The sequence below is a fragment of the Mirounga angustirostris genome, unplaced genomic scaffold, assembly GCF_029215605.1.
Source record: "Mirounga angustirostris isolate CCGP_5_RB_7025 unplaced genomic scaffold, mMirAng1.0.hap1 SCAF_1, whole genome shotgun sequence".
NCBI lineage: Eukaryota > Metazoa > Chordata > Mammalia > Carnivora > Phocidae > Mirounga > Mirounga angustirostris.
The window spans coordinates 198,675,583-198,699,803 of NW_026991709.1; the positions used below are offsets into that span (position 1 = coordinate 198,675,583).

The window sequence follows — 24,221 nt, forward strand, 5'->3', positions numbered from 1 at the left end:
TGGGGGGCTGGGGATTTAGCTGGGCAAGGTAAAGTGACCTCTGACCCTGGGCAGGTGAGCGTCCCTGCTGGTGAGACCAGCACGCAGCTGCAGGGTCTCCGGCCACTGACCGAGTACCAGGTGACTGTGGTAGCCCTCTACGCCAATAGCATCGGGGAGGCCGTGAGCGGGACAGCCCGGACCAGTGAGCAATTCTGCTAACCTCTGACCCCACCCACCTAACGCCCCAGTAACCCCCCCCCCCAGCCTGACTCCACTAATCCCTGGTGCACCTTCCCCCAGCTGCCCTGGAGGGGCCGGAGCTGACCATCCAGAATACCACGACGCACAGCCTCTTGGTGGCTTGGCGGAGTGTGCCAGGTGCCACCAGCTACCGTGTGACGTGGCGGGCCCTCAGTGGTGAGTGAGGGGGATCCCTGCACCTCAGACAGGATCGTAGGGTTCCGAGTCTGCAAGGCACACTGACCCCCACCCCCGTGCCCCCCGTGCAGGTGGTGTCACACAGCAGCAGGAGCTGGGCCCTGGGCAGGGGTCGGTGTTGCTGCGTGACCTGGAGCCTGGCACGGACTACGAGGTGACTGTGAGCAGCCTGCTCGGCCGGAGCGTCGGGGCGGCCACCTCCCTGACTGCCCGCACTGGTGAGAAGGCCGGGGGCTTTCTTCGGGTGGGGTGGGCAGGCAGGCAGGTCACTGAGGCCACTGACGTCCCGTGTGCCCTGGGCAGACGCCTCTGCGGAACAGACCCTGCGCCCGGTCATCCTGGGCCCCACGTCCATTCTCATTTCCTGGAACTTGGTGCCTGAGGCCCGTGGCTACCGGCTGGAATGGCGGCGTGAGAGCGGTCAGTGCAGGGGAGAGGGGTGGGCAGGCAGGGTCGGGCTTGGCTTCAGCTGGCCTGACCCTGTCATCTGGCAGGCTTGGGGGCGCCACAGAGGGTGGTGCTGCCCTCTGATGTGACCCGCTACCAGTTGGATGGGCTGCAACCGGGCACTGAGTACCGCCTCACGCTCTACACGCTGCTGGAGGGCCGCGAGGTGGCCACACCTGCCACCGTGGTGCCCACTGGTAAGGGCTCTGTGGGCCTGGCCCTGCAATGGGGGAAGGGACGGGGCGGGGGGCCCGGGCAGCCTTTCATGCCGCGCTCTCCAACAGGGCCAGAGCTGCCCGTGGGCCCTGTGACGGACCTGCAGGCAACCGAGCTGCCTGGGCAGCGGGTGCGAGTGTCCTGGAGCCCAGTTCCCGGTGCCACTGAGTTCCGCATCACTGTGCGCAGTACCCAGGGTGAGTACCACCACACCCACACACACAGTAAAGATCCAGCTCTTGGGGTCTGAATGCACCTTCACCCCATCTCTCTCCACTCCTGGGTTTCTTTTCTTTTCTTTTTTTAAGATTTTATTTATTTATTTGAGAGAGAGAATGAGAGACAGAGAGCATGAGAGGGAGGAGGGTCAGAGGGAGAAGCAGACTCCCTGCCGAGCAGGGAGCCCGATGCGGGACTCGATCCCGGGACTCCAGGATCATGACCTGAGCCGAAGGCAGTCGCTTAACCAACTGAGCCACCCAGGCGCCCCAATTCTTTTTTTTTTTTATATAATTTTTTAAAAAAGATTTTATTTATTTATTTGACAGAGAATGAGAGAGAGAGCACATGAAAGGGGGGAGGGTCAGAGGGAGAAGCAGACCCCCCGCTGAGCAGGGAGCCCGATGCGGGGCTCGATCCCGGGACTCCAGGATCATGACCTGAGCCGAAGGCAGTCGCTTAACCAACTGAGCCACCCAGGCGCCCACCACTCCTGGGTTTCTACAGCCTCCTCCTGTCTCCTTGTCCATCTATCCCCCGAGCTGGCAACTGAGTCCAGATCTGTCACAGAGGCTGTCTGCTCCTGGCCCTGCCTCAGCCCATCTTCTCACCCGGGTCTGTCTCCACTCACTGCCCCACGTCCCTGGCTGCAGCTTTCACCCTTCTCCACAAGCACAAGCTCAGTCCCTGCCCTTCGGTGACCCTAGCTGGAACCACTATCCACGCTGATCTCGCAGCCCCTGTCCCCACCCAATACTGGCCCCTGTCACCCCACATCACTGTCTATTGATGACCTGTCAATTCCTATTGCTGTCCACTGACTTCTGTCGTCCTACATTCCACATCCCTCTCCATGGACCCCTATCATCTTGGGTCTCCATTCATCACTGGTCCAGTATCCTGTGTCACCGTCTGTCACTGACCACCATCATCCCACATCCCTATGTCTCACTGACCCCTGCCCACTTACCCTGCCTTCTCTCTTAGGGGTTGAACGGACCCTGGTGCTTCCTGGAAGTCAGACAGCCTTTGACTTGGACGATGTCCGGGCTGGGCTAAGCTACACTGTGCGGGTGTCTGCTCGAGTGGGCACCCGCGAGGGTGGCGCCAGTATCCTCACGGTCCGCCGGGGTGAGCACTGCAGGAGGGCTGTGGGGGGACAGTTGCCTGGCTCACTCCGGTCCTGGTTTTGACCTCTGACCTCTATCCTTAACCCCCAGAACTGGAAACCCCACTTGCCATCCCAGGGCTACGAGTCGTGGCAGCAGATGCAACACGAGTGAGGGTGGCCTGGGGACCTGTTCCTGGAGCCAGTGGATTTCGGATTAGCTGGAGGACAGACAGTGGTCGGTGTGGGGTGTATAGGAGGGTTGAGAAAAACAACTGGGGTATAGGGGATTGGGGGGGCAGGCAAGAGCCATGTCAACATTTCCCTCTGACCCTAGGACCAGAGTCCAGCCAGACATTGCCCCCAGAATCCACTGCCACAGATATCATGGGGCTACGGCCTGGAACCTCCTACCAAGTGGCCATGTCAGCACTGCGAGGAAGAGAGGAGGGTCCCCCTGTGGTCATCGTGGCTAAAACTGGTCAGGGCCTGACCCAGCCCCTTGGCTATCTATCTCCAGTGCCCCTTTGGACCCCTGTGCCTCCCGTCTCAGACCCTTGCTTCGCCCCAGAACAGTCACAGTCTCCCTCTTCAATTCCCGCTGCCTTCTCCCTCAGAGTCCTGCTTTCCCCTTTGGCCTCCCTTGCCTCCTTTTAAGCCCCTACCTTCTTCAGATTCCTCTGCCTCTCCTCAAAGATCCCACTCTCTTTGCCCTCAGATTTCCACCACCTCATCTCTCAGGCTCCCGCTGCCTTTTCTGCTCCACCTGACTTTCCTCATACCTCTATCAGAACCCTATTATCTTCTCTGTCAGACCCTCTTCTCTCTCAGATTCCTATCACCTGCCTCCCTCAGACTGCAACTATCTCCTCTGTCAGAACCCCCGCTTCTTCCCCCATCTGGCCCATTCACTACCTCCCCCATCAGATCCCTGTCTCCTTCTAGACTCCCATAGCCTTCTATTAGATGGTCCCCCAATCCTCCCCCGTCAGACCCTCCACTACCTCCTCCATTAGACTCTCCATTGCCTCTCCCTGCAGACCCACTGGGCCCAGTGAGGACTATCCATGTGACGCAGACCAGCAGCTCATCTGTCATCATCGCCTGGAACAGGGTTCCTGGTGCCACAGGATACAGGATCTCCTGGCACTCGGGCCATGGTGGGGACCAGGGGTTTTGGAGGGGACCGGAGGTTTTGGAGGGTCGTGGGGGGCAGGTCTGGGTGGAATGGGGGCTGGGGGGTTATTAGGGGTCCAGGTGCGGCACTGCGGGACAGAATCCAGCTAGCCCTGGAGCTGCCTCCATTCCCCCTCCCAGGTCCAGAGAAATCCCAGTTGGTTTCCGGAGAGGCCACAGTGGCTGAGCTGGATGGGCTGGAGCCAGATACTGAGTACACGGTGCATGTGTGGGCGCATGTGGCTGGTGTGGATGGGACCCCTGCTTCTGTGGTTGTGAGGACAGGTGAGTGGACCCTGGCCAGCTGGCAACCGCATCTCATTGGCTACCCCACCCCTCTTTGTATTCCTGACTGCTTCAGCTGCCCTCTCCATCACTGCTCAGCGACTTCTCCACATTGACTAAGTGTCCACCCTCAGCGACCTCCTGGCCGCTCCACACTGCCCACTCTGGGGCACTGACCTCCTCCCTCTCAGAGGTTGCCTGCACTGACCTGTCCATACTAACCTCACACTGACCTTCAGATGACCATGTTTGCACTGCCACCCTGTTCTCTACCAGCCATCCAGTGGCCCCTGACCCTTTACCCTGCCTCTGCCCCCAGACCCTGCGCCCGTGGGCAGTGTGTCGAAGCTGCAGATCCTCAATGCTTCCAGTGATGTTCTGCGGGTCACCTGGGTGGGGGTCACTGGAGCCACAGCCTACAGCCTGGCCTGGGGCCGCAGCGAGGGTATGTTTCCCCGACCCGCCCTTGTCCCTCCTGGCTGGGATTGCCCTCTCTGGTGCGCCACCCCCACCCCGACTGTTGCCCCGTGTTTGCCTGCCCAGGTGGCCCCACGAGACAGCAGGTGCTCCCGGGAAACACGGACTCCGCAGAAATACGGGGCCTCGAAGGCGGTGTCAGCTACTCGGTGCGAGTGACTGCACTGGTCGGGGACCGTGAGGGCGCGCCGGTCTCCATTGTCGTCACTACGCGTAGGCGGAGCTCGGGCTGGGGCTAGCCTTGGATTGGTGGCTTGGAAGGTTTGGGGGCGGGTTTTGTGCGCGGCAGGGTACGAGGGGGAAGGAGGGATGAAGCCTGGGATAGGCAGAGGAGTCAGTTGGGGCGGTGCGAGTTCCAGGGTTGGTCTGGGATTGGCTCAGGAGCCAGTGGGGGCGGAGCCTCCCTGAAGCCTGGGTTTTCTCTGCAGCGCCTGAGGCTCCGCCAGCACTGGAGACCCTTCGCGTCGTGCAGCGAGGGGAGCACTCGCTGAGGTTGCGCTGGCAGCCGGTGCCCGGGACACAGGGCTTCCGTCTGCGTTGGCGACCCGAGGGTGAGAGCTGTCCCCCGGTTGCGGGGGCGGGCTCAGGGACCAGCGGGGGCGGGGCTGGGGGCGGGGCTGGCTAGATAGGCGAGGTCAGTGAGTGGGCAGGGTCTCTCAGTTGTGGGGGTGGTTTGCTGGATCAGTGACAGTGTGCGGGATCAGTTATCCAGGTGGGATCAATAAGGGTCAGTCGTGCAGGGTCAGTAAGGGAACAGGGTCAGCGAGAATGGGGAAGATCAATTAGGAGGGTGGATCTGGTCAGCAGGGTCAGTCAGTGAGGTAGGCAAGTTCATTAATGCTGGTCTGTAGCACCCTCCCACGTGTCTTGCGTCCCACTCTCATGCCTGCCGCAGGTGGCCAGGAACAGTCCCGGGTCCTGGGGCCCGATCTCAGCAGCTATGAACTGGATGGGCTAGAACCAGCCACCCCATACCGCATATGGCTGAGCGTTTTGGGGTCAGCTGGAGAAGGGCCCCCCACAGAAGTGACTGCACGCACTGGTGAGCCCAGAGAGTCCACTCTTCCCTGGTGTGAGCTTCCTCCCCATTGATGACCCACCCTGGTTTCCTGCACCCCATGACCCTTAGTGACTACTCCTGTAGACCCCCTACCACTCTTGCCCCTGGGGTGACCCCAGCATGATCTCACATGACACTTCTTTCACTAAGATGATCCTACCCGAGAACCGCCTCATATGAGCTCTCCCCTCTGGGTTCTCAGGATGTAGGCTCTGATCCCTGGTGTTTGATTCCTTCTTCAGAGTCACCCCGTGTCCCAAGACCTGAACTGCGTGTGGTGGACACTTCAATTGACTCAGTGACTCTGGCCTGGACTCCCGTGTCTGGAGTATCCAGCTACATCCTGTCCTGGCGACCACTCAGACGGCCTGGCCAAGGTGAAGGGGAGGCCAGGGTTGGGGTGGGCTGGCAGTTGGGGCTCCATGGAAGGCCTCCCGTTTAACCAGGTTTTATCCTCTGCAGACATCCCTGGGGCCTCACAGACACTTCCAGGGATCTCGAGCTCCCAGCAGGTGACAGGGCTAGAGCCTGGCATCTCCTACACCTTCTCGCTGATACCCATCCGGGAGGGTGTACAGGGTCCTGAGGCCTCTGTCACACACATCCCAGGTATGATGGGCACAGTGGGAGGGGCCTAAGGGGGTAGCTAGATGGGCCAGCTGCTTCAATAACTCAGCTGCCTTCCTGCAGTGTGTCCCCATGGCCTGATGGATGTGGTGTTCCTGCTGCACACCACTCAGGACAATGCTCATCGTGCGGAGGCTGTAAAGCGAGCCCTGGAGCGTCTGGTGTCTGCACTTGGGCCTCTTGGGCCACAGGCGGTCCAGGTTTGACCCCAGAGGCAGCCAGACCCCTTCCTATCCCAGCCCTTCCCTGTCCCAGGCTTCACAGCAGCTACCATTTCCCTCCTCTACCAGTGGTCCAGGCTGTCTCCCAACCCTCCCCAGACTCCAGATCTCCCCATCTGCTGCTTGGCTCCCTATCCTACCATCACTGCTGACTCCCTAGTGTTCAGGTTTAGTCCCACACCCTTAGCTCCATATCTCTCCCCATAGGCTCTGTCATCCTTGCTTTGCCATCCTCCCCAGCTCTGTGTCTGCCCCCCCCCCACCCCAGGTTGGCCTCCTGTCCTACAGTCATCAGCCCTCCCCACTGTTCCCGCTGGATAGCTCCTATGATCCCGGGGTCATCCTGCAGAAGATCCGCAGCATCCCCTACGTGGACCCAAGTGGGAACAACCTGGGTAAGGAACTGCATTGGACATGCACTCTTGGGGCTTCCCTGCAGGGAACTGGTTGCCCCTGGGTTCTGACATGTTTTTTCTCCCACAGGCACCGCTGTGGTTACTGCTCACAGACACCTGTTAGCACCGGATGCTCCCGGGCGCCGCCAGCATGTACCAGGGATAATGGTTTTGCTAGTAGATGAGCCCTTGAGAGGTGACATCTTCAGCCCTATCCGTGAGGCCCAGGCTGCTGGTGAGGAGAAGGGCTGGTGGGGATGGGGCCTGGGAATCGGGCTGGCTCCAGCAGGGTTGTCATGCAGACTGCCGGACCCCTCCTTAGGGCTCAAAGTGATGATATTGGGCCAGGCTGGAGCTGACCCAGAACAGTTGCGTCGCTTGGTGCCAGGCATGGACCCTGTCCAGACTTTCTTTGCTGTGGATGATGGTCCAAGCTTAGAGCGGGCAGTCAGTGGTTTGGCAACATCCCTGTGCCAGATAGGCTCGGCCACCCAGGTTTGCAAGGGGTCTCTAGGGGAGGGGTAGCTGGCAGGGGAGAGGGGGTCTGGGGACTCTTGGTGGAAGAGCCTGGCCTCAAGGAGACCTTATGTCCACAGCCACAGCCAGAGCCTTGCACGGTGCATTGTCCAAAGGTAAATGTCCAGGGTTGAGAGGGTGGGTGAGGGCCACACCTGGCGCTGGCCACTCTGACCCTCATTCGACGTATCTTTCCCCAGGGCCAGAAGGGGGAACCTGGAGAGATGGTGAGTGGCCCTAGTTGGCGGCAGAGAATGGTTGGGGGTCAGTGGGGCTGGGGGGCGCTGGTGGCATAGGGCTCACTGATCACCCTTCCTAGGGCCTGAGAGGACAAGCCGGGCCTCCTGGCCCCCCTGGCCTTCCGGTGAGTGCCTCCCCACACCTGTCCTCTGCTCCTGGACTGGTGCACGGCCTCCTCACCTGCTTTTCTCCTCTCAGGGCAGGATTGGTGTTCCTGGCCCCCAGGGGCCCCCAGGAAGTACCGTTGCCAAGGGCGAAAGGGTGAGTGGAGACCACTGAGCTTCCCCTAAGACACTCCTGCAAGTGTCCCCAGGGTTTTTAGAAGACAGAAGGAAAGAACAGGGGCAGAACCACAGGGTATTCCCAGAAGCCTAAATGGACATTATAAACCACATCAGTGACTTTGGGAAAGGACCTAAAGCAGAGCAGCCAGGGGAGTTTTGAGATTCCGCCAGAGAACCTGGGAGTAAGTTCTGAATCCCAGAGGCAGAGAAGGGCCTCTGCCTCATCACTGCCCTTGTGCCCGGGATGAGGCCCCGTTTAGCTCAGAAGGGCTCCTTCTCTGCCCCACTGCCCCACCCCAGCGACACTCGGGGGCCTGTGGGGTCTGGGCTTCTCCAGCAAACCAGGGGCATGGAGGGAGGGTCCCTTCCTGCCCTGACCTCTTTGCCTCGTTAGGGCTTCCCAGGGGCAGATGGGCCTCCAGGCAGCCCTGGCCGCCCTGGGACTCCTGGAAGCCCTGGCTCAAAGGTAAGCAAGCCTTGCCCTTGCAGGTCACACGCTGGGACTCTTTGCTTGCATGGGTGGGTGGGTGGTCTGACTGTCCTGACGGCTTCCATTAACAGGGCTCCCCAGGGTGGCCTGGTCCTCGTGGAGAAACAGTAAGTTGCTTTCCCTTCTTTGCTCATCCAGTGTCTTCCCAAAGTTCTTTCTGCAGGGCGGGGGCCTGCTGGGGTGGGGCAGCGAAGATGCGCTTGTGCCCAAGCATGACCCTTTGCTCCATTTTGCCCTCAGGGAGAGCGAGGACCTCGAGGCCCAAAGGGGGAGCCGGTAGGTGCAGGGGGAAGGGAGGGAACCAGGATGGCCCAGGGAGGAGCAGGCTGGACACTGTGCAGGGCCTATGGCATGATAAGGAATAGCTGAGGCCCCTCTAGGGGCTTCTCCCACCTCAAGGCTCCCATACCCTGAATCCTGTCCACTGCTTTCTGTCCTGTAGGGAGAGCCTGGACGAGTCATTGGAGGCGAGGGCCCGGGGCTTCCTGGGCAGAAAGGGGACCCTGGACCTCCTGTAAGTTCCAGAACATGTGGGGGCAAGTGATGTGTGGTGGGGGGCCAGCGGGAGGCAGGGTGGGAGTAGGGGTCTGTGGGGTATACTTTATACTTTGTCTCTTCCATCAGGGCCTCCCTGGATCCCGTGGCCCACTGGGGGACCCAGGACCCCGTGGTCCCCCAGGACTTCCTGGAACGGCCGTGAAGGTGACAACATGACCCCCATATGGTCTCATGACCTCCATGTGATCTGGTGACCTAGTGACCCCATTTGAACCCACACAACCCGTACTGGTTGCTCTGATCCCATGTGACCCCTCAGCCCCCCATGGCTCCTCAGTTCCTCCATGACCTTTGTAATCCAATTTGTCCCCCTGACCTTCATTTTTCCCATATATTGGGGAGTGGAGGTGTAGTCCAGGGTCATGGGGCCATGATCTGTCTTTCAGGGTGACAAAGGTGATCGTGGGGAGCGGGTAAGTGAGGGGCAAGGTATCCTGGGGGTGGCTTGGAATTTGATTCCCCTTGGTCATCTCCTCACCTGCTGTTCTTTCTCAGGGCCCTCCAGGACCAGGTGATGGCGACACTGTTCCAGGGGAGCCTGGGCTGCCGGTGAGGGAGCCCTGAGGCTTTGCTGGGGAACTTGGGGCCATGCTCAGGGGTGTGGATACTGGGGCTGGGGCTCTGCTGGGGCAGTGGGTGGGTGCTGGGCCTCACAGTTTGGGGCTCATGTTTTTACACACTTTCCCCTAGGGTCTTCCCGGAAGCCCCGGACCCCAAGGCCCAGTTGGCCCCTCTGGAGAGAAAGGAGAAAAGGTAGGAAGCCTGACCCCTTGGTGTCCCAGTTCTGGGGCGGGGGTGGGGGTGGGTTGGGGGCAGGGTCTTCTACTCATCTATTTCTCCTTCAGGGTGACAGTGAGGATGGAGCCCCAGGCCTCCCAGGACAACCTGGGAGCCCGGGTGAGCGGGTGAGTGTAGGGGCAAGGGTTTTGAGGGGCGGCCACAGCTCCCTCAACCTCCTACCCTCTACGCTATCCTTATGCCCAAACCCAAATCTCTGAACCCTTTCTAGGGCTTTCGAGGACCTCCTGGAGACATTGGCCCCAAAGTAAGCACCATTTTGGGGGGTCAGGTGTGGGGTGTGACACACTGGGACTGCTATAGGTTTGGGGGAGGTAGGGGGATCAGGAGATGAGGGTTCTCAACAGGTCAGAGGTTGTGGTTTCAGGGGCAGGATGGCTAGAGTTTGAGACACCTTCTCTGCGGTTTGACAGTCAAGGCACCTCTCCTATCCGTCTCCCCTTAGGGTGACAGAGGACTGAAAGGGGCTGTGGGTGAAACTGGAGAGAAGGTAAGTGCAGCCGAGGGGTCTCTTGGGGCCCCAGAGGGTCTGGGGCTGGACTCAGCTCTGACCCATCCTGTTCCATCAGGGTGAACGTGGATCCCCCGGCCCAGTGGGACCCCAGGTGAGCCCTCTGACCCCAGTGCCAGTGCCCAGCTGACTCGAGTTCTGTGCCCCTTCCTGGTTTTGACTTCTCAACCTTGACTCCCTCTGCCCCTCACCTCTCCTCACATAACTCCTGCTGATGCGGGCTCTAACCCTCAACCCCTGGGACCCGCTTTTAACTTCCTGACCCTGCTGAACTGACCTTGACTTCCACTGATCTTGTCTCCGTTGTCCTGCTGAGTTCGACCCCTGCCACCTGAATCCTGACCTTTCATGCCCTCTCTCCTGCACCCTCACAGCCTCTAGCCCTTGTTTGCCATGATCTCCCTGCCCCCACCCTCCCAGACCAGCATGTCTGCTCTTCTTCCCCAGGGGCTGCCTGGAGTGGCTGGGCGTCCTGGAGCTGAGGGGCCCGAAGTGAGTCTGTGACTGTGGTGGGACCGGGAGAGGGCTTTTCATGTGTTCCTCCCACTCTGGCTTCACACCTTTTCCACATGCAGGGACCACCAGGACTTGCCGGCCGCCGAGGAGAGAAGGTGGGTCATTGCCTGGGGACCAGTCCCCTCCCCACTGCACCCCATACTAGGAGGGATCGTGGCAGGTCGGACACCAGGCCCTTGGGTTCCTAGGTGGGTCTCTGACCAATCCCTGCCTCTGTCCTTTTTCCACAGGGGGAGCCTGGTCGCCCTGGGGACCCCGCAGTGGTGAGCAAAGGAAGGATGGCCTGCACTGGCCTGCCTGTAGACCAGCGTTCCAGGCTGGGACCTCGTAACCTTGGGGCCCTGAGCAGGCTAAGAGTTCTGTGACTCTCCTTATGCTATAACACATCTCCTGAGTCCTGGCTGTCACCTGTGACCCTGTGATGTCACACAGGTCATGAGCTCCGTGTAACCCCTGCCTGGTTCCCAGCCGTGACTCTGTGATCTCTGGACAGAGACTGAGCTCCATGACTTGCACTTTGATATTACCCCATCCCCAGTCAGCCACATAGTACTGCGGTGCCCAGGTGGGGCCAAGCATGTCTGTCCTGTTTGTTTTCAGGGACCTGACGGTGTTGGGGCCAAAGGAGAGAAGGTAATTCTGGCGAGAGTGAAAGGAGGCTGACGCAGGGTTGAGGTCAAGGTCACAGGGCCTGCTTGGAGGCCCCTGGGGGGTAGAGAGTTCTGCATAATTGCTAGGTCAGGGTGGTGGCGGGGGTGGTTCATGGAACCTGGGGCTGATGCTGATGGTTGATGGTCTTTGTCACCTCCAGGGAGATGTGGGGCCCACTGGGCCCAGAGGAGCTGCAGGAATCAAAGGAGAGCAGGTGAGTGAAGGGAAAGTGTCTAGGGGGTAGGGCAGGTGAGGGTTGTGCTCCCTGACGTCTGATTCTTCCACCACAGGGCCCACCTGGCTTGGTTCTTCCCGGAGACCCTGGCCCCAAGGGAGACCCTGGAGACCGGGTGAATAAATGTGGGATTGGGGAGTGTGATAGAAGGAGATGAGGTAGTACCTGGGAGCCCCAATTAAGTCCTATGCCCCTTCCCATGCCCTGCAGGGTCCCATTGGCCTCACCGGCAGAGCAGGACCCCCGGTGAGTACCTGTGACCTTGAGTAACCTCGAGGTTTCTGGGATTACCATCCCCCAAGGGTGGGCTACTTGCATCCTGATCACCTCACTTCTGCCTCCTCCACAGGGTGACTCGGGGCCTCTTGGAGAGAAGGGAGACCCTGGGCGGCCTGGCACCCCAGGACCTGTCGGCCCCCGAGGACGAGAAGTAAGAAAGCTGGAGTTGGGGGGAGTCCTGGGGGACAGGGGATTAGGGTGTTGTTGGCACCATGGGGCATCTGGGGCTCAGGGCTGACTCTCCTGTCTCACAGGGTGAAGTTGGAGAGAAAGGTGACATGGGCCCCCCGGTGAGACTCCTTCCCAGTGTGATTTCTGAGCCTCTACTCTTGAACTGGGATCCCTCTGGGCTGGGGGCTCCACCAGGTCATCCAGTCCCTTCCCCTGCCTACTGTCCAGCTGGTGCCAGGCCCTTCTCTGCCCCTTCTCCCCGAGTCAAAGTTTGAGTCCAGCCTACCTGCTCAGTGTGGCTTTCTCTCCATCACCAGGGTGACCCAGGTTTGCCTGGGAAAGCTGGCGAGCGTGGCCTTCGGGTAAGCCTGGCAGGGCGAAGTAAGGGGATGCTGGAGAGTCTGGAGGGAGGCCTGGTGTGATGGAAAACTCTGGCATGGTTTGGGGGTGATGAGGAACCTGGGGCAGCATGGGGGGGCTCATGGGAAACCTGCAAAATGCTGGGAGGAGCCTGTCTCAGGCCAGCTGCTCTTCCCAGGGGGCACCTGGAGCTCGGGGGCCTGTGGGTGAGAAGGGGGACCAAGGAGATCCTGGAGAGGATGGACGAAACGTGAGTCCTAACCCCTGACCCCTAACCCCAACTTCAACCAGCCAGTTCCCAGCCCCTGCTCTTGCCGCCCCAACCCTGCAATGCTCAATCCTCATGGTCCCCTGTGACCCCTTCATCGCAACTTCCAGAGGCCACCAGGATCCCCATGAGTCCTTAGTTTGCTTCCCAAACTCCCTGAAACTGCCGCCTGTCTTGAGTGACCCTGACCCCCTGACTTTCTGCAGGGCAGCCCTGGACCATCTGGATCCAAGGGGGACCGTGGGGAGCCGGTGAGTACTGCCAGTGTCCTGGGCTCTGGAGGGATGGAGATTTCCAGTGTTTGGTCTGGTTGGTGGCCACATAAGGGGCTTGGGGGTCAAGGTGGGGAGCCACTGATGGCCACCTCTGGGCCTGACCTGCCTTCTGGGGTTTGGCATTGGGGTGCTTCTGGGAGTCTGGGAGCAGAGTTGGGCCTGGGGCAAACCTGAGCCACGCCCTGGGACCTCGGGGCTCCTATTGACCATAATCATTTCCTTTCCCAGGGTCCCCCAGGACTCCCTGGACAGCTGGTAAGGGTTGAGCTGAGTCTGGTCCTCTGTCAGCTCTCTCGCCTGCCCCTGTTGGTGCTGCATGGTGTCCCTTCATCCGTTCCACTGGCTCCCATTTCCCCCATGGCCTCCTGATAGCTCCATTGATCCCATAGCCCCTCACTGGCCCCACTTCTCCTTGCGGAGCCATTCACTGACCATTCCCTTCCCTCCCCCCAGGTAGACCCGGGACTTGGAGCTGGAGAGAAGGTACCAGGGTCTGTGGGTGGAGCAGGACTCAGAGCACAGGAAGCATCCAAGTGCCTCCATGACGGGCATGCCTGTGGCCCTCGGGCTGTTCCTTCAACGAGCTTGTCTCTGCCACAGGGAGAGCCTGGGGACCGTGGGCAGGAGGGTCCTCGAGGACCCAAGGGTGACCCGGGTCCCCCAGGAGCCTCTGGCGAGAGGGTAAGTGTGGTTGGTCTCCTGAGGAGGTGTGGGTCTGGGAAGGCCTGCTCTGATTTCTTCCTCCCCCCATCCTCAGGGTGTCAGTGGACTTCGGGGGCTCCCAGGCCCTCAGGTGAGTGATACTCTTTGCCCCAGCAGCCTCAGTCCCTCTCCTACCCTCACCTTTTATCTGACCTTATTCTCTCCAGGGGGACCCAGGTGTCCGAGGCCCAGCAGGAGAGAAGGTGAGAGGGCAGGGAGGTTTTTCAGCTATGAACCAGACTCTTAGGTCCATCTTATCCTTTGAGGCCTCTTACCTCTCTGTTTTCCTCAGGGTGACCGGGGTCCACCCGGCCTGGATGGCCGTGGTGGGCTAGATGGGAAACCAGGAGCCCCTGGCCCTCCTGGGCCGCATGTGAGTCGTGATGGGCCCTGTGTGGTCACGCCCTCCCCTTCCTTCTTCACATGACCCCAGCCTCACCTGGGTCTTCATGGTCTTGATGAGCCCCGGAGCCAGATGGGGTGTTTGTGTCTTCTCCCAGAACCCGCCCGGGCGGGGGGCGTTAGCGCCTGGCCGGCCCTGAGCTCGCGGGAACCAGTGGTCTTGTCAGCGGGGCGTGCTCCTGACCCCATGATCACTGCAGACTCCCTGACTCTGAGTCTCTCCTCAGGGTGCTACAGGCAAAGCTGGAGACCCAGGGAGAGACGTAAGTGAGGGGAGATGTTAGGCTCAGGGTGGCTCAGGGGTCCAGCATGAACTGCAGCCAGGTCGCCACACCACGGCATCAGTGGGAACAGGGGGAGTTGGTCCAGCCCAGGGCTTGGGACGCTCTCAGTCCCTGGCAGGCAGGCTTTAGCAGGGTCCAGCTTTCTGACCTTCTCTGCCTTGGGGGCCTTAGTAGGTCCCCCAAGTCCTGGAGGTTCTTCCCTGGGGAGTTTTAGCAGGGGACCTCAATGAAACCTCCAAATTTTAGGGGTCTCTACCCTCAAGGAGGATCTTAGTGGGGTCCTCTCCAGTCCACAGGTGTGCGTCGGGAGCTCTCTCAGGGGCTCTCTCAATCCTAGCAAAGACTTTTTGCAGGGGCTTCCGGGCCTCCGAGGAGAACATGGCCCCCCTGGCCCGCCTGGCCCCCCTGGAGCCCAGGTGAGACTGAGCTTTCATGATACCTTTTTTTTTTTTTAAGTTTATTTACTTACTTATTTGAGTAATCTAAGTAATCTCTACACCCAATGTGGGGCTCGAACGCATGATCCTGAGTTCAAGAGTCGCACACTCTACCACCTGAGCCAGCCAGGCAGGCGCCCCTCACGGTACCCTTTTGCCGCCTTACTGCCCTCACCTGGGCCCTGACTCCCGATCAATGATCTCTTCCCACAGGGAAGGCCGGGAGACGATGGGAAGCCTGGCCTGAATGGGAAAAACGTGAGTGTCCAGAGCAGACACAGGGACACGTGCTGAGAAACGCAGGCACGTGCACACAGCCCAGATGTGCAGATACACACGGGCCACACATGCAGACCCCTGCTGGGCTGTATCCACACCCACGTACCTAGCCCGGACCTACACACACATCCACGTGCACACGCACGCAGCCTTGCAGACCATGCGCCGTGCAGCCGCGCTGCCCGGTGCCCAGATGGACTGACAGCTGCCGAGATCATGCACAGCCAAGGGCGCGGGCGGAGAGCCACAGACACAGATGGAGAGGTGCAGCCGTACTGATGTGAGGCCCCATTCAGGGAAACTTGGAGACATGTTGACACGCAGATACCTCCACCCAGCCCAGATACGTGCTAATAAGACGCATGTGGAAGCCGGGCCACAGGTGGACTTGTGTTGAAGTATGGTGAGACACATGTCCAAGGCTCTGGAGTGTGACACATGCAGTTATGTCCACAGTCATTCATACACAGAGGGCCACACATATTGAGATAATACATGCAAGACTTGCAGGCGGATCCCGAGACATACAGATGATTCTCAAGGTACCAGGGGCACACACACTCACATCCATACTGTGTATACATGTATGTGGCCATATGTAGATGTGGTTGAAGATGTGCAGACAGACTGAGACAGTCTGTGAATCTTGGGGCTGACGTGAATCTTCTGCCCACAGGGAGAACCCGGGGACCCTGGAGAAGATGGAAGGAAGGTAAGGCCCCTCACTTGGAGTCTGCTCCGGCCTCAGATTAGGGCCCTGTCTAAAGTGCCCTTGTCTTCCTTAGGGAGAGAAGGGAGATTCGGGCGCCCCTGGGAGAGAAGTAAGTGCTGGAGTCCTCTGCAATCTGACCCCTGACCCCGACTCTGCGGGATACGGCTCCACTCTTTTCCGGGGTCTCAGGGTCCTGATCCTGGCTGCATCCTCCACAGGGTCACGATGGTCCCAAGGGTGAGCGTGGAGCTCCTGGTAGCCCTGGACTCCAGGGCCCCCCAGGCCTCCCGGGGCAGGTGGGCCCCTCTGGCCAGGTGAGTATCCAGGAGGGGAGTTCTAGGACTTGGGAGCAACAGGGGCCATTATGTTTCTGGGGTGCCATGATTCTGTGTGACTGCTTTGTGTTCTGTCCTATCTCAGGGTTTTCCTGGGGTTCCAGGAAACACAGGCCCCAAGGTGAGTGTGCACATGGTGGGTCGGGGGTGTGGTGAGGGCTGAGCAGGGTTGGGGCATTTCTCCCACCTGATCATTCTTTGTTCTCAGGGTGATCGTGGGGAGACTGGACCCAAAGGGGAACAGGTGAGGTCCCCACCTTTTTCATGTGCCCAGGTGGCCGTAGCTCCCACCTCTGCACACCCACTCCCCCCAGAAACTGGACCCAGCAGCTTGTCTCTTGGTGTCTCCAGGGCCTCCCTGGAGAGCGCGGCCTGAGAGGAGATCCTGGGAGTGTTGGGGTGAGTGAAGCTCAGGACCCGGTCCTTGACTCTCATCCACAGGCCTGAGGGAGCCATCTCTTTCCCCTCCCCCTTGCCATGAAGCCGCACGGGTTCTGTCCCATGTGCTCAAGTCCCCTGCCCTCCTGGGATTCCCACAGCTGACATTCGGGGAGCTGGGCAATGGGGACACACCAGGGAGGGGCTTCCAGGGCCTCAGGCCTCCTCAACCAGTGCTAAAGGGTCCTGTGGGCCAGAGGCCTGGGGAAGAGGGTATGGAGGCTTCTCTGAGGGCCGCCCCTTACCCCAGCTTTTGTCCCCAGAATGTGGAGCGGTTGCTGGAAACTATTGGCATCAAGGTAGGTTGTTTGGGGGCTGGGAGTGGGAGCAGATGGGAGCCCCGTGGGGCTAGTGGTGCCCACATGGCCGGGTGGGGGCCTGGGTGGCTGCAGGGACAGGCTCTGGTTCCCCAACCCCTCTCTATCGCTCAGACGTCCGCCCTGCGGGAGATCGTGGAGACCTGGGATGAGAGTTCCGGCAGCTTCCTGCCCATGCCCGACCGGCGCCGTGGCCCTAAGGGGGAGCCAGGCGAGCGGGGCCCCCCGGGGAAGGAGGTGTGTGTCTGCGGCCCGGTGGGGGCGCCCTGGGGACAGCATCATTGTGCAGCTAGCCACATTCACTCTTCTGTTCCTCCAGGGCCCCATCGGCTTTTCTGGAGAACGCGGGCTGAAGGGAGATCGTGGCGACCCTGGCCCTCAGGGGCCACCAGGCCTGGCCCTGGGAGAGAGGGGGCCCCCTGGACCTCCTGGCCTTGCTGGGGAGCCTGGAAAGCCTGGCATTCCTGGGCTCCCAGGCCGGGCTGGGGGCACGGGGGAGGCAGGAAGGCCAGGAGAGAGGGTGAGTGGGGCTAGCCAGGAGGGCTGGGGTTGCGGGCCCAGGAGGAGCTGGACCCCCTGGACATGGCCCCCATCCTGCTATTTGCATCTCAGGGAGAACGGGGAGAGAAAGGAGAACGCGGAGAACAGGTGAGCTGGGGGGGGGTGTAGTCCTTCTGGGGTGGGACTGCCTGGGCGCCATGCTGGGGCAGCCCTGCCATTTCCTTCTTCTCTGCAGGGAAGAGACGGCCCTCCTGGCCTCCCTGGACCTCCCGGACCCCCCGGTCGCAAGGTGATCAGCGCAGTCCTGCCCCAGGCCTGTGATTCTTGATACTAGGAGGCCACCATTAACTCAGGCCCCAGAAACTCTATGTGGTGTCTCTGACCCAAACTCCTGTGGGATCTTGTGAGTGAGGAGGACCCTTCCGTGCCTCTGTGACAGACACCTCTCTCCCCTGTGACCTTGTATGTGTAGGTGGCTGTGGAAGAGCCAGATCCTGGGCTCTCTGGAGTGCAAGGACCCCCTGGATTCAAGGGCGCAAAGGTCGGTGTGTGGGATCAGTTAGGGGGCCACCTCCTGCCCTGGCACCAGGGCCCGGCTTGACATGTCATCCCTACAGGGGGAGCCAGGCAGTGACGGCGACCAAGGCCCCAAGGGAGACAGGGTGAGGCCCCCCCACTCCCTGCACCGTGCTTCCCCCTCCTTTATGGGAGCCCATGAGGGATGGTTGTATGTGGGCACATGGCAGTGACTGGGGGCTCAGGGCATGCCCTTCTGCTTGCAGGGTGTGCCAGGCCTCAAGGGAGACCGGGGAGAACCCGGACAGAGGGGTCTCGACGGCAGCCCAGTGAGTCTGCACCACAATGCGCACCCCCGCCTCCCAGCCCCGGGCTCTTACAGTGTGGTCTGGACTGGAGTCTGCACTGCCTGGGAGTGTCTCGGGGAGGGACAGCATGGCCTTAAATCTGTTCTCTCCAGGGCCTACCAGGAGAGCGTGGTGTGGCTGGACCCGAAGGGAAGCCGGTAGGTGGTGGCAGGCATGGCGTGGCCCGGGCTCCCAGGGACAGCCGCTCTCTGCCGTGTGCGGGCTGCTCTGGTGACAGGGGTGTTGTGCCTGAGAGCCCAGGTGTGAGTGCAGATGCCCGATCTGTGTGCGTGTGCGTGTGCGTGTGTGCGCATATAGGCCAGGATGTATTATCCCTGAGGGGCGAGCCCTGGGTGCGGGGTGATCTATGCCTGGGCGGGGGGGTGGGGGGGGGGCGGCCTACAAGTGGGATCCCTAGACAAAGGCCTCCAGAGGGTGGGAACAGGCCCAAGTGAGGCCCAGATTGAGGCTCAGCAGCCCCCTTCTCTATCCAGGGTTTGCAAGGTCCGAGGGGGACCCCTGGCCCAGTGGTGAGTATCCTAGAATCATCCCCCGCTCCTGCCCCCGTCCAACCCCATCCTACAGGGGGCAGTCCTCCCTGAGTTTCCCTGGCGGGGGTGGCACTGGCTCCCCCTCATCAGACTCTTTCTCTCTCCAACAGGGTGGCCATGGAGACCCTGGGCCACCCGGTGCCCCGGTGAGTCACGGGAGCTTACAGTCTGGTGGAGGTGGGCTGGGCATTGATCCCCACTAAGGAGCCAAGGCTTGTTTGCATGAATCCCTGAGCCTGGGCTGAAAACTCTGACCCCTGTCCCCTGCTCTTATTACTTTTTTCTAGGGTCTTGCTGGCCCCGCAGGACCCCAGGGTCCTTCTGGCCTGAAGGTGAGTATGGGTGTGTGTGGGTGTGTGGCTGAAAGGAAGAGGAGTCTCATTGGAGTCAGGTCCACACCAGGTTAACATCTGCCAACCCCCTGGGATGCCATCACCCTGCATTGGGGCTGAGCACCCCAGTGTCTCATCCCTGGGCCCTTTGCTTATGGACAGGGGCTGAGGAGCCTCTTGTCCTTCTGTGGGTGATGCAGTCTCTGGGTTTTCCGCAGGGGGAGCCTGGAGAGACAGGACCACCGGGACGGGTGAGTGGCCCAGCTCATGAGTGAGAGCCACAGGGAGCCAGGTGCGGTTGGCCCTGCCCTGAACTCTCTCTTCTCCCAGGGTCTGCCTGGACCCACTGGAGCTGTGGGACTTCCCGGCCCTCCTGGCCCTTCAGGCTTGGTGGTGAGTGAGGTCCCTGCAGGGACACCTTGTCCTGCCCTCTGGGTCCCATGTTGTCCTATGTCCCCCTCATACCTGACTTGTCTCCCTCAGGGTCCTCAGGGGGCGCCAGGTTTGCCTGGACAAGTGGTGAGTCCTGGGGATTGAGGCTGGGCTCCAGGAGTCAGGAGTCCATGGGCAGGCCCTTAACAGAGCCCCTGCCTCTCAGGGGGAGACGGGAAAGCCGGGAGCCCCAGGTCGTGATGGTGCTGGTGGAAAAGATGGAGACAGAGGAGCTCCTGGCGTGCCGGTGTGTGTTTGGGGGCAGCTTGCTTCGGGCCTGGGACGGGGCCTGGTCCTGTGCCCGGAGGGTGAGGGGAGCAGGGCAGCAGGGCCGGGGCGGTGGGCAGGCTCTGAGTTCTTCACACTGCTCTGTCGCAGGGGTCACCAGGTGTGCCCGGCCCTGTTGGACCTAAAGGAGAGCCTGGACCCATGGGGGCTCCTGGACAGGTGATCCTGACCTAACCCTGACCCTCCGTGCCTCACCGTGTCTAGTGCCGGCCTCCCATCCGGGATGGCGGGGTGGGGCTGGGGAGAAGGCAGGAGGCGAGGTAGCTCACTGGGCATTCCCCACAGGCTGTGGTCGGGCCCCCTGGAGCAAAGGGAGAGAAGGTGAGTGCTGGAGGCCTGGGGGGAGGGGCCAAGTGCTGGAGGCCAAGGCATCCCACTGACCCTTGTCCCACATCAGGGAGCGCCTGGAGGCCTCGTGGGAGACCTGCTGGGAGAGCCGGTGAGTGTGGAGCCTCCGACAGCACCCATCACCCATCCTCGTGATGCTTGGCTTCCATAATACGGGACCCTCGGCTTCCATAATACGTGACCCTGGGCTTCCATAATACGTGACGCTCGGCTTCCATAATACGTGACCCTCGGCTTCCATAATATGTGACCCTCGGCTTCCATAATATGTGACGCTCGGCTTCCATAATACGTGATGCTCAGCTTCTATAACATGTGACCCTCGGCTTCCATAATATGTGTCATGTTTGACCGCGGGCCTCATGCCTCCTTCCTTGAGTATCCTTTTTCATTGACCCTAATGCCCATGTTGCTTCCTGTCCCCTGCCTCTACAGGGGGCCAAAGGTGACCGAGGACTGCCAGGGCCTCGGGGTGAGAAGGTGAGGTGGGCCCAGCCCAAGGGCCAGAGCGCTGGGTCGAGGGGGCCAGGTTGGGTGGCTAGACCCCCTTACCGCCCTTTCTGTGCAGGGTGAAGCTGGCCGTGCCGGGGAGCCTGGAGACCCTGGGGAAGATGTGAGTCTGGGGTCTGGGCAAGTCTGAGCTTGGGAGGAGAAGTGCAGTTGTGGACCCGAGGCACCATTCCCGGGCCTATGCACCTTCCAGCATTCAGGATCCTGCTCCTGGGCGCACACAGGGACCAAGCCTCTTGGCTTCCATGCTCCCCGGGGGAGGCGGGAGGCGTCTTTGCTTCCTGGTGCCTGTTCCTGGTCTCCAGCTCCTCAGTGTGTCTAAGCACACATGTGTGGTTCCTGTCCGTTGCCCCCGGTCTCAGGACACAGCACAGTTCCTGGGGGCTTCTCTTGCTCACCTGCTTATGCTTCCCGGATCCCCTGCCCCCTCTGAGTCCGGGTCTCAGCTCCCTCAGCTGGGGTGGCTCTGAGTTCCTGCACTGGCGTGCTCCTGGGATCTCCCGTGAGCCTGTGCTCACATCTGAGGTCCCTGAGCCTGTGTTCCTGTGTGACACTACGTGTCCGTAGTCATGCCCAAACTCACCCGTATCTGTGCTCATATCTGAGCTTCCCTCTGTCTTTGCCCTCACGAGTCCATCGTTGCCTCTGAGCTCCTGTGAGTCAGTCCTGTGTACATGTCTGAGTCCCACATCTCCATGAGCACATCTCAGTGGCCCTGGGAATACTCTTGGGCCATACCTCAGCTCTGGGTTCATGTTCCTCCCCTCAAGTACTGTTTACTTTGGTCTTTTAGGGTCAAAAAGGGGCTCCTGGACTCAAGGGTAATAAGGTATGTATACCCTAAAGTGTCTCTGCTGGAGGTCATGTTCCTGAGATTCCCTGGGCCTGACCTGACCCCTCTTTCCCTTGAAGGGTGACCCAGGAGTTGGGGTCCAGGGCCCCCCTGGGCCAGCTGGTCCTCTAGGTCTGAAGGTAAGTCGATGCCCTGTCACTGGTGGTGGGCAGTGGGCAGGGAGGTCCCTGGAAGGATGAAGAAGAGGGCAGTCGGGGGCTAGTTCTGGGAAGGAGTCCCATTGGGACCATTCCTCCCTTTGCTATCTCTGTTCCAGGGAGATGTGGGCCCCCCTGGCCCCCCTGGTGCTCCTGGTGTTGTCGGATTCCCTGGTCAGACAGGCCCTCGAGGAGAGATGGGTCAGCCAGGCCCCAGTGGAGAGCGGGTAAGCATGCTGGGAACAGCATGTGGGGACTTGGTGACTTCAGGACCTCTGAGTCTGGTAGTGGGTGAGCAGGTGAGGAGGAGAAGGGGGCCCAGGCCCTGCCTCGGGGGCTCCCAGTCTTGGAGGGGCCAAGGAGGAGGAAGGTCCCCAAGTCACCCTCTGCCTCTTTCGCTGCGTTATTCCGGTAGGGTCTGGCAGGTCTCCCAGGGAGAGAGGGTGCCCCAGGTCCCTTGGGGCCACCTGGACCACCAGGGTCAACGGTGAGTAGAAGTGCCCCAGTGTCCCAGGTATCTGATTCCCATGTGTTGGAGTCTGTCCACGTGGGGACTGGGACACACTGTGTGCTTGGGTATGTGTGTGTGCCTTTGAGGGGCACGGGACCCTCACCTTACTCTGTCCGCAGGGAGCTCCCGGAGCCTCTGGACTCAAAGGAGACAAGGTAGATGGGACAAGGCTGCTGGCTCTCCTGTATATGTCACCCCCCACCTCCACTGACCCCCCTGTCACCCCCTCTGGCCTCAACTGATTCCCATCACCCCCTCCCGCCTCCACTGACCCCCATCACCCTGTCTGTCCCACTCTGTCCCCCACTGATTCCTTTTGCATATCCCCGGTATCCTGTTGATCTCCAGGGAGACCCTGGAGCAGGTCTGCCCGGGGCCCGCGGCGAGCGTGGGGAGCGTGGGGAGCCAGGTGTCCGGGTATGTATGTCCTGCTCTGCGGCCACAGCCCCCTTTAGCACAGCTCTCACCTCTGATTTCCAGCTTCTGAGTCAATGAACTTAATGTCAACATGCAGGGTGAAGATGGCCGTCCTGGCCAGGAGGGACCCCGAGGACTCATGGTGGGTCCCCTTGGGGAAAGTGCCAGCGGTGTGGCTTCAGTCCCCTGCCTGTGCCCTCTGTGCCCTTGGGACACTCTCTGTAGCCCCCTGGTTCTTCTTATGTACTCTCTGGTCCTTCATCTCTCCTATTCCCCTGGGACTCCTTAGTCCTCCCCTGCCCCCTGAGCAGTCTCCCCACTAATGCCCCCAAATTCCCTTAGCTTACTGTTGTTGTCTTCTCATATAGGGGCCCCCAGGCAGCCGGGGTGAGCGTGGGGAGAAGGTAAGGACATGGGGGAAAAGATCCCCGGGGTGGGCAGGGTTGGGGCTAGATCTTGTAATTCAGGATTGGAACTCCTCCGGTTTGGAGAGATTCACACTCTTCCACCCAACAGGGTGACGCTGGAGCCTCAGGGCTAAAGGGTGACAAGGTGAGTGTGGGCATGGGAGAGGGCAGAGGCATGGACTAAGGGTGCTCCTGACTCCTCTGACTGCCCCCTGTCCACTCAGGGTGATGCAGCCATGGCTGTGGGGCCTCCAGGGCCACGGGGTGCCAAAGGGGACATGGTGAGTAGTTCTGGCCCATGTACAGCCTGGGTCTCTCTTGGATGTGGGAGGGGCTCCTCTGGGGGTTGGGCCAGGGGATCTGAGAGCTCAAACTCAGATGGGGTGAGGGCCCTCCAGCCCCTGACCCTGACTTCTGACCCCTGGCCCAGGGCGAACGAGGGCCTCCGGGCATAGATGGTGACAAAGGACCTCGTGGAGACAATGGGAACCCTGGAGAGAAGGTACAGGGAAGAGGGTGGGGTACTCTGTGTGGGGTTGGGAGAGGGTTTCTGTGGGCTGTGGGGGCTCTACTGAGGGTCTGTGAGGATAGGAGGGGAGGATGGGGGGCTTTTGGGGGGTCAGAGGGGAAGGGTTCAGTGGACTGTAGTAACTCTGTGGGATGGCTGAGAGGATGGGGGCTCCCTGGAGGTCTCGAGTACCTCCATGTGAGGTCACCAAGGAGCTCTGTGGAATGTAGCTCCAGGAGAGGCCCTCTGGGAACAGACAAGGGGCTTTTCAGGTATCGGGGGTGCTCCAGGTAGGTGTAGGGGCCCCATGGTAGGAGGGAGGGGCAGGGATCTGAGAGCCTGGGGTGAGAAATGAGCCCCGCTGGGGGCAGTGGGTGGGAGCAGCATTGGCTGGCTCTCCTCACCTGGCAGGTTCCAGTCTCACTCCAAGCCTCCAGCCCGGTCTAGTCCTGATTGTGTCCCTCTCCGGGTCACACCCACAGGGCACCAAAGGAGAGCCTGGTGACAAGGGTTCAGCCGGATTGCTGGGAGCTCGTGGACTCACAGGACTCAAGGTCAGCCCCACCCCAGACACAGACCCAGACCCACCCGTCACAAACATCTGTCTTGTGGGTGTCCTCTGAACATTGGAAGGTTTCCAGCCTCCCTCCCTGTTGGCCACGTGTGTGTTTACATGGGATCTGTGTGCGGCCTGGGAGTCCCTGAGTGGCATGGGGGACAGTCACGTTGAAGGGCTGCCCTCCCCCATCTGTGCTTCCCACAGGGTGAGCCTGGCACCGCAGGGATCCCAGGTGACCCGGTAAGATGCCCCTGCTCCCACAGAGATGCCCTGCCCCACAGGGCCCCTGTCCTCA

The 24,221-nt window shown here is 60.7% G+C and overlaps 1 protein-coding gene across 5 annotated transcripts in view; it reads left to right on the forward strand.

The window, feature by feature from the left end:
* The window catches only part of COL7A1 (collagen type VII alpha 1 chain), a 31,591-nt gene that overhangs the window by 2,995 nt on the left and 4,375 nt on the right, over window positions 1–24,221 (forward strand). For 2 of the 5 annotated variants that reach the window (XM_045862485.2, XM_064596518.1), the window contains 98 exons: window positions 55–184; window positions 283–399; window positions 492–638; window positions 724–840; window positions 915–1,064; window positions 1,152–1,280; window positions 2,290–2,433; window positions 2,523–2,648; window positions 2,748–2,891; window positions 3,451–3,570; window positions 3,728–3,871; window positions 4,191–4,316; window positions 4,415–4,561; window positions 4,777–4,899; window positions 5,244–5,390; window positions 5,651–5,785; window positions 5,871–6,017; window positions 6,099–6,235; window positions 6,525–6,651; window positions 6,740–6,886; window positions 6,974–7,146; window positions 7,248–7,283; window positions 7,368–7,394; window positions 7,487–7,531; window positions 7,606–7,668; window positions 8,086–8,157; window positions 8,253–8,288; window positions 8,422–8,457; window positions 8,624–8,695; window positions 8,806–8,883; window positions 9,126–9,152; window positions 9,235–9,288; window positions 9,430–9,492; window positions 9,585–9,644; window positions 9,749–9,784; window positions 9,983–10,027; window positions 10,107–10,142; window positions 10,496–10,540; window positions 10,624–10,659; window positions 10,795–10,827; window positions 11,165–11,197; window positions 11,376–11,429; window positions 11,506–11,565; window positions 11,661–11,696; window positions 11,800–11,880; window positions 11,984–12,019; window positions 12,218–12,262; window positions 12,439–12,510; window positions 12,735–12,779; window positions 13,032–13,058; window positions 13,257–13,286; window positions 13,404–13,484; window positions 13,561–13,596; window positions 13,673–13,708; window positions 13,798–13,878; window positions 14,135–14,170; window positions 14,545–14,607; window positions 14,842–14,886; window positions 15,584–15,619; window positions 15,693–15,728; window positions 15,838–15,933; window positions 16,040–16,075; window positions 16,163–16,198; window positions 16,306–16,353; window positions 16,656–16,691; window positions 16,824–16,946; window positions 17,029–17,229; window positions 17,322–17,357; window positions 17,446–17,499; window positions 17,683–17,751; window positions 17,828–17,872; window positions 17,993–18,055; window positions 18,187–18,231; window positions 18,568–18,603; window positions 18,735–18,770; window positions 18,912–18,956; window positions 19,175–19,207; window positions 19,287–19,349; window positions 19,440–19,475; window positions 19,555–19,635; window positions 19,767–19,835; window positions 19,962–19,997; window positions 20,074–20,115; window positions 20,460–20,504; window positions 20,593–20,637; window positions 21,328–21,363; window positions 21,447–21,506; window positions 21,644–21,751; window positions 21,940–22,011; window positions 22,155–22,190; window positions 22,384–22,452; window positions 22,550–22,594; window positions 22,821–22,856; window positions 22,969–23,004; window positions 23,084–23,140; window positions 23,290–23,361; window positions 23,850–23,921; window positions 24,131–24,166. In XM_045862485.2, the coding sequence (XP_045718441.1) occupies window positions 55–184; window positions 283–399; window positions 492–638; window positions 724–840; window positions 915–1,064; window positions 1,152–1,280; window positions 2,290–2,433; window positions 2,523–2,648; window positions 2,748–2,891; window positions 3,451–3,570; window positions 3,728–3,871; window positions 4,191–4,316; window positions 4,415–4,561; window positions 4,777–4,899; window positions 5,244–5,390; window positions 5,651–5,785; window positions 5,871–6,017; window positions 6,099–6,235; window positions 6,525–6,651; window positions 6,740–6,886; window positions 6,974–7,146; window positions 7,248–7,283; window positions 7,368–7,394; window positions 7,487–7,531; window positions 7,606–7,668; window positions 8,086–8,157; window positions 8,253–8,288; window positions 8,422–8,457; window positions 8,624–8,695; window positions 8,806–8,883; window positions 9,126–9,152; window positions 9,235–9,288; window positions 9,430–9,492; window positions 9,585–9,644; window positions 9,749–9,784; window positions 9,983–10,027; window positions 10,107–10,142; window positions 10,496–10,540; window positions 10,624–10,659; window positions 10,795–10,827; window positions 11,165–11,197; window positions 11,376–11,429; window positions 11,506–11,565; window positions 11,661–11,696; window positions 11,800–11,880; window positions 11,984–12,019; window positions 12,218–12,262; window positions 12,439–12,510; window positions 12,735–12,779; window positions 13,032–13,058; window positions 13,257–13,286; window positions 13,404–13,484; window positions 13,561–13,596; window positions 13,673–13,708; window positions 13,798–13,878; window positions 14,135–14,170; window positions 14,545–14,607; window positions 14,842–14,886; window positions 15,584–15,619; window positions 15,693–15,728; window positions 15,838–15,933; window positions 16,040–16,075; window positions 16,163–16,198; window positions 16,306–16,353; window positions 16,656–16,691; window positions 16,824–16,946; window positions 17,029–17,229; window positions 17,322–17,357; window positions 17,446–17,499; window positions 17,683–17,751; window positions 17,828–17,872; window positions 17,993–18,055; window positions 18,187–18,231; window positions 18,568–18,603; window positions 18,735–18,770; window positions 18,912–18,956; window positions 19,175–19,207; window positions 19,287–19,349; window positions 19,440–19,475; window positions 19,555–19,635; window positions 19,767–19,835; window positions 19,962–19,997; window positions 20,074–20,115; window positions 20,460–20,504; window positions 20,593–20,637; window positions 21,328–21,363; window positions 21,447–21,506; window positions 21,644–21,751; window positions 21,940–22,011; window positions 22,155–22,190; window positions 22,384–22,452; window positions 22,550–22,594; window positions 22,821–22,856; window positions 22,969–23,004; window positions 23,084–23,140; window positions 23,290–23,361; window positions 23,850–23,921; window positions 24,131–24,166 (6,936 nt within the window). The remainder of the gene's footprint in view (window positions 1–54; window positions 185–282; window positions 400–491; window positions 639–723; window positions 841–914; window positions 1,065–1,151; window positions 1,281–2,289; window positions 2,434–2,522; window positions 2,649–2,747; window positions 2,892–3,450; window positions 3,571–3,727; window positions 3,872–4,190; window positions 4,317–4,414; window positions 4,562–4,776; window positions 4,900–5,243; window positions 5,391–5,650; window positions 5,786–5,870; window positions 6,018–6,098; window positions 6,236–6,524; window positions 6,652–6,739; window positions 6,887–6,973; window positions 7,147–7,247; window positions 7,284–7,367; window positions 7,395–7,486; window positions 7,532–7,605; window positions 7,669–8,085; window positions 8,158–8,252; window positions 8,289–8,421; window positions 8,458–8,623; window positions 8,696–8,805; window positions 8,884–9,125; window positions 9,153–9,234; window positions 9,289–9,429; window positions 9,493–9,584; window positions 9,645–9,748; window positions 9,785–9,982; window positions 10,028–10,106; window positions 10,143–10,495; window positions 10,541–10,623; window positions 10,660–10,794; window positions 10,828–11,164; window positions 11,198–11,375; window positions 11,430–11,505; window positions 11,566–11,660; window positions 11,697–11,799; window positions 11,881–11,983; window positions 12,020–12,217; window positions 12,263–12,438; window positions 12,511–12,734; window positions 12,780–13,031; window positions 13,059–13,256; window positions 13,287–13,403; window positions 13,485–13,560; window positions 13,597–13,672; window positions 13,709–13,797; window positions 13,879–14,134; window positions 14,171–14,544; window positions 14,608–14,841; window positions 14,887–15,583; window positions 15,620–15,692; window positions 15,729–15,837; window positions 15,934–16,039; window positions 16,076–16,162; window positions 16,199–16,305; window positions 16,354–16,655; window positions 16,692–16,823; window positions 16,947–17,028; window positions 17,230–17,321; window positions 17,358–17,445; window positions 17,500–17,682; window positions 17,752–17,827; window positions 17,873–17,992; window positions 18,056–18,186; window positions 18,232–18,567; window positions 18,604–18,734; window positions 18,771–18,911; window positions 18,957–19,174; window positions 19,208–19,286; window positions 19,350–19,439; window positions 19,476–19,554; window positions 19,636–19,766; window positions 19,836–19,961; window positions 19,998–20,073; window positions 20,116–20,459; window positions 20,505–20,592; window positions 20,638–21,327; window positions 21,364–21,446; window positions 21,507–21,643; window positions 21,752–21,939; window positions 22,012–22,154; window positions 22,191–22,383; window positions 22,453–22,549; window positions 22,595–22,820; window positions 22,857–22,968; window positions 23,005–23,083; window positions 23,141–23,289; window positions 23,362–23,849; window positions 23,922–24,130; window positions 24,167–24,221) is intronic. The other 3 variants (XM_064596503.1, XM_064596523.1, XM_064596513.1) reach the window with 3 other exon arrangements.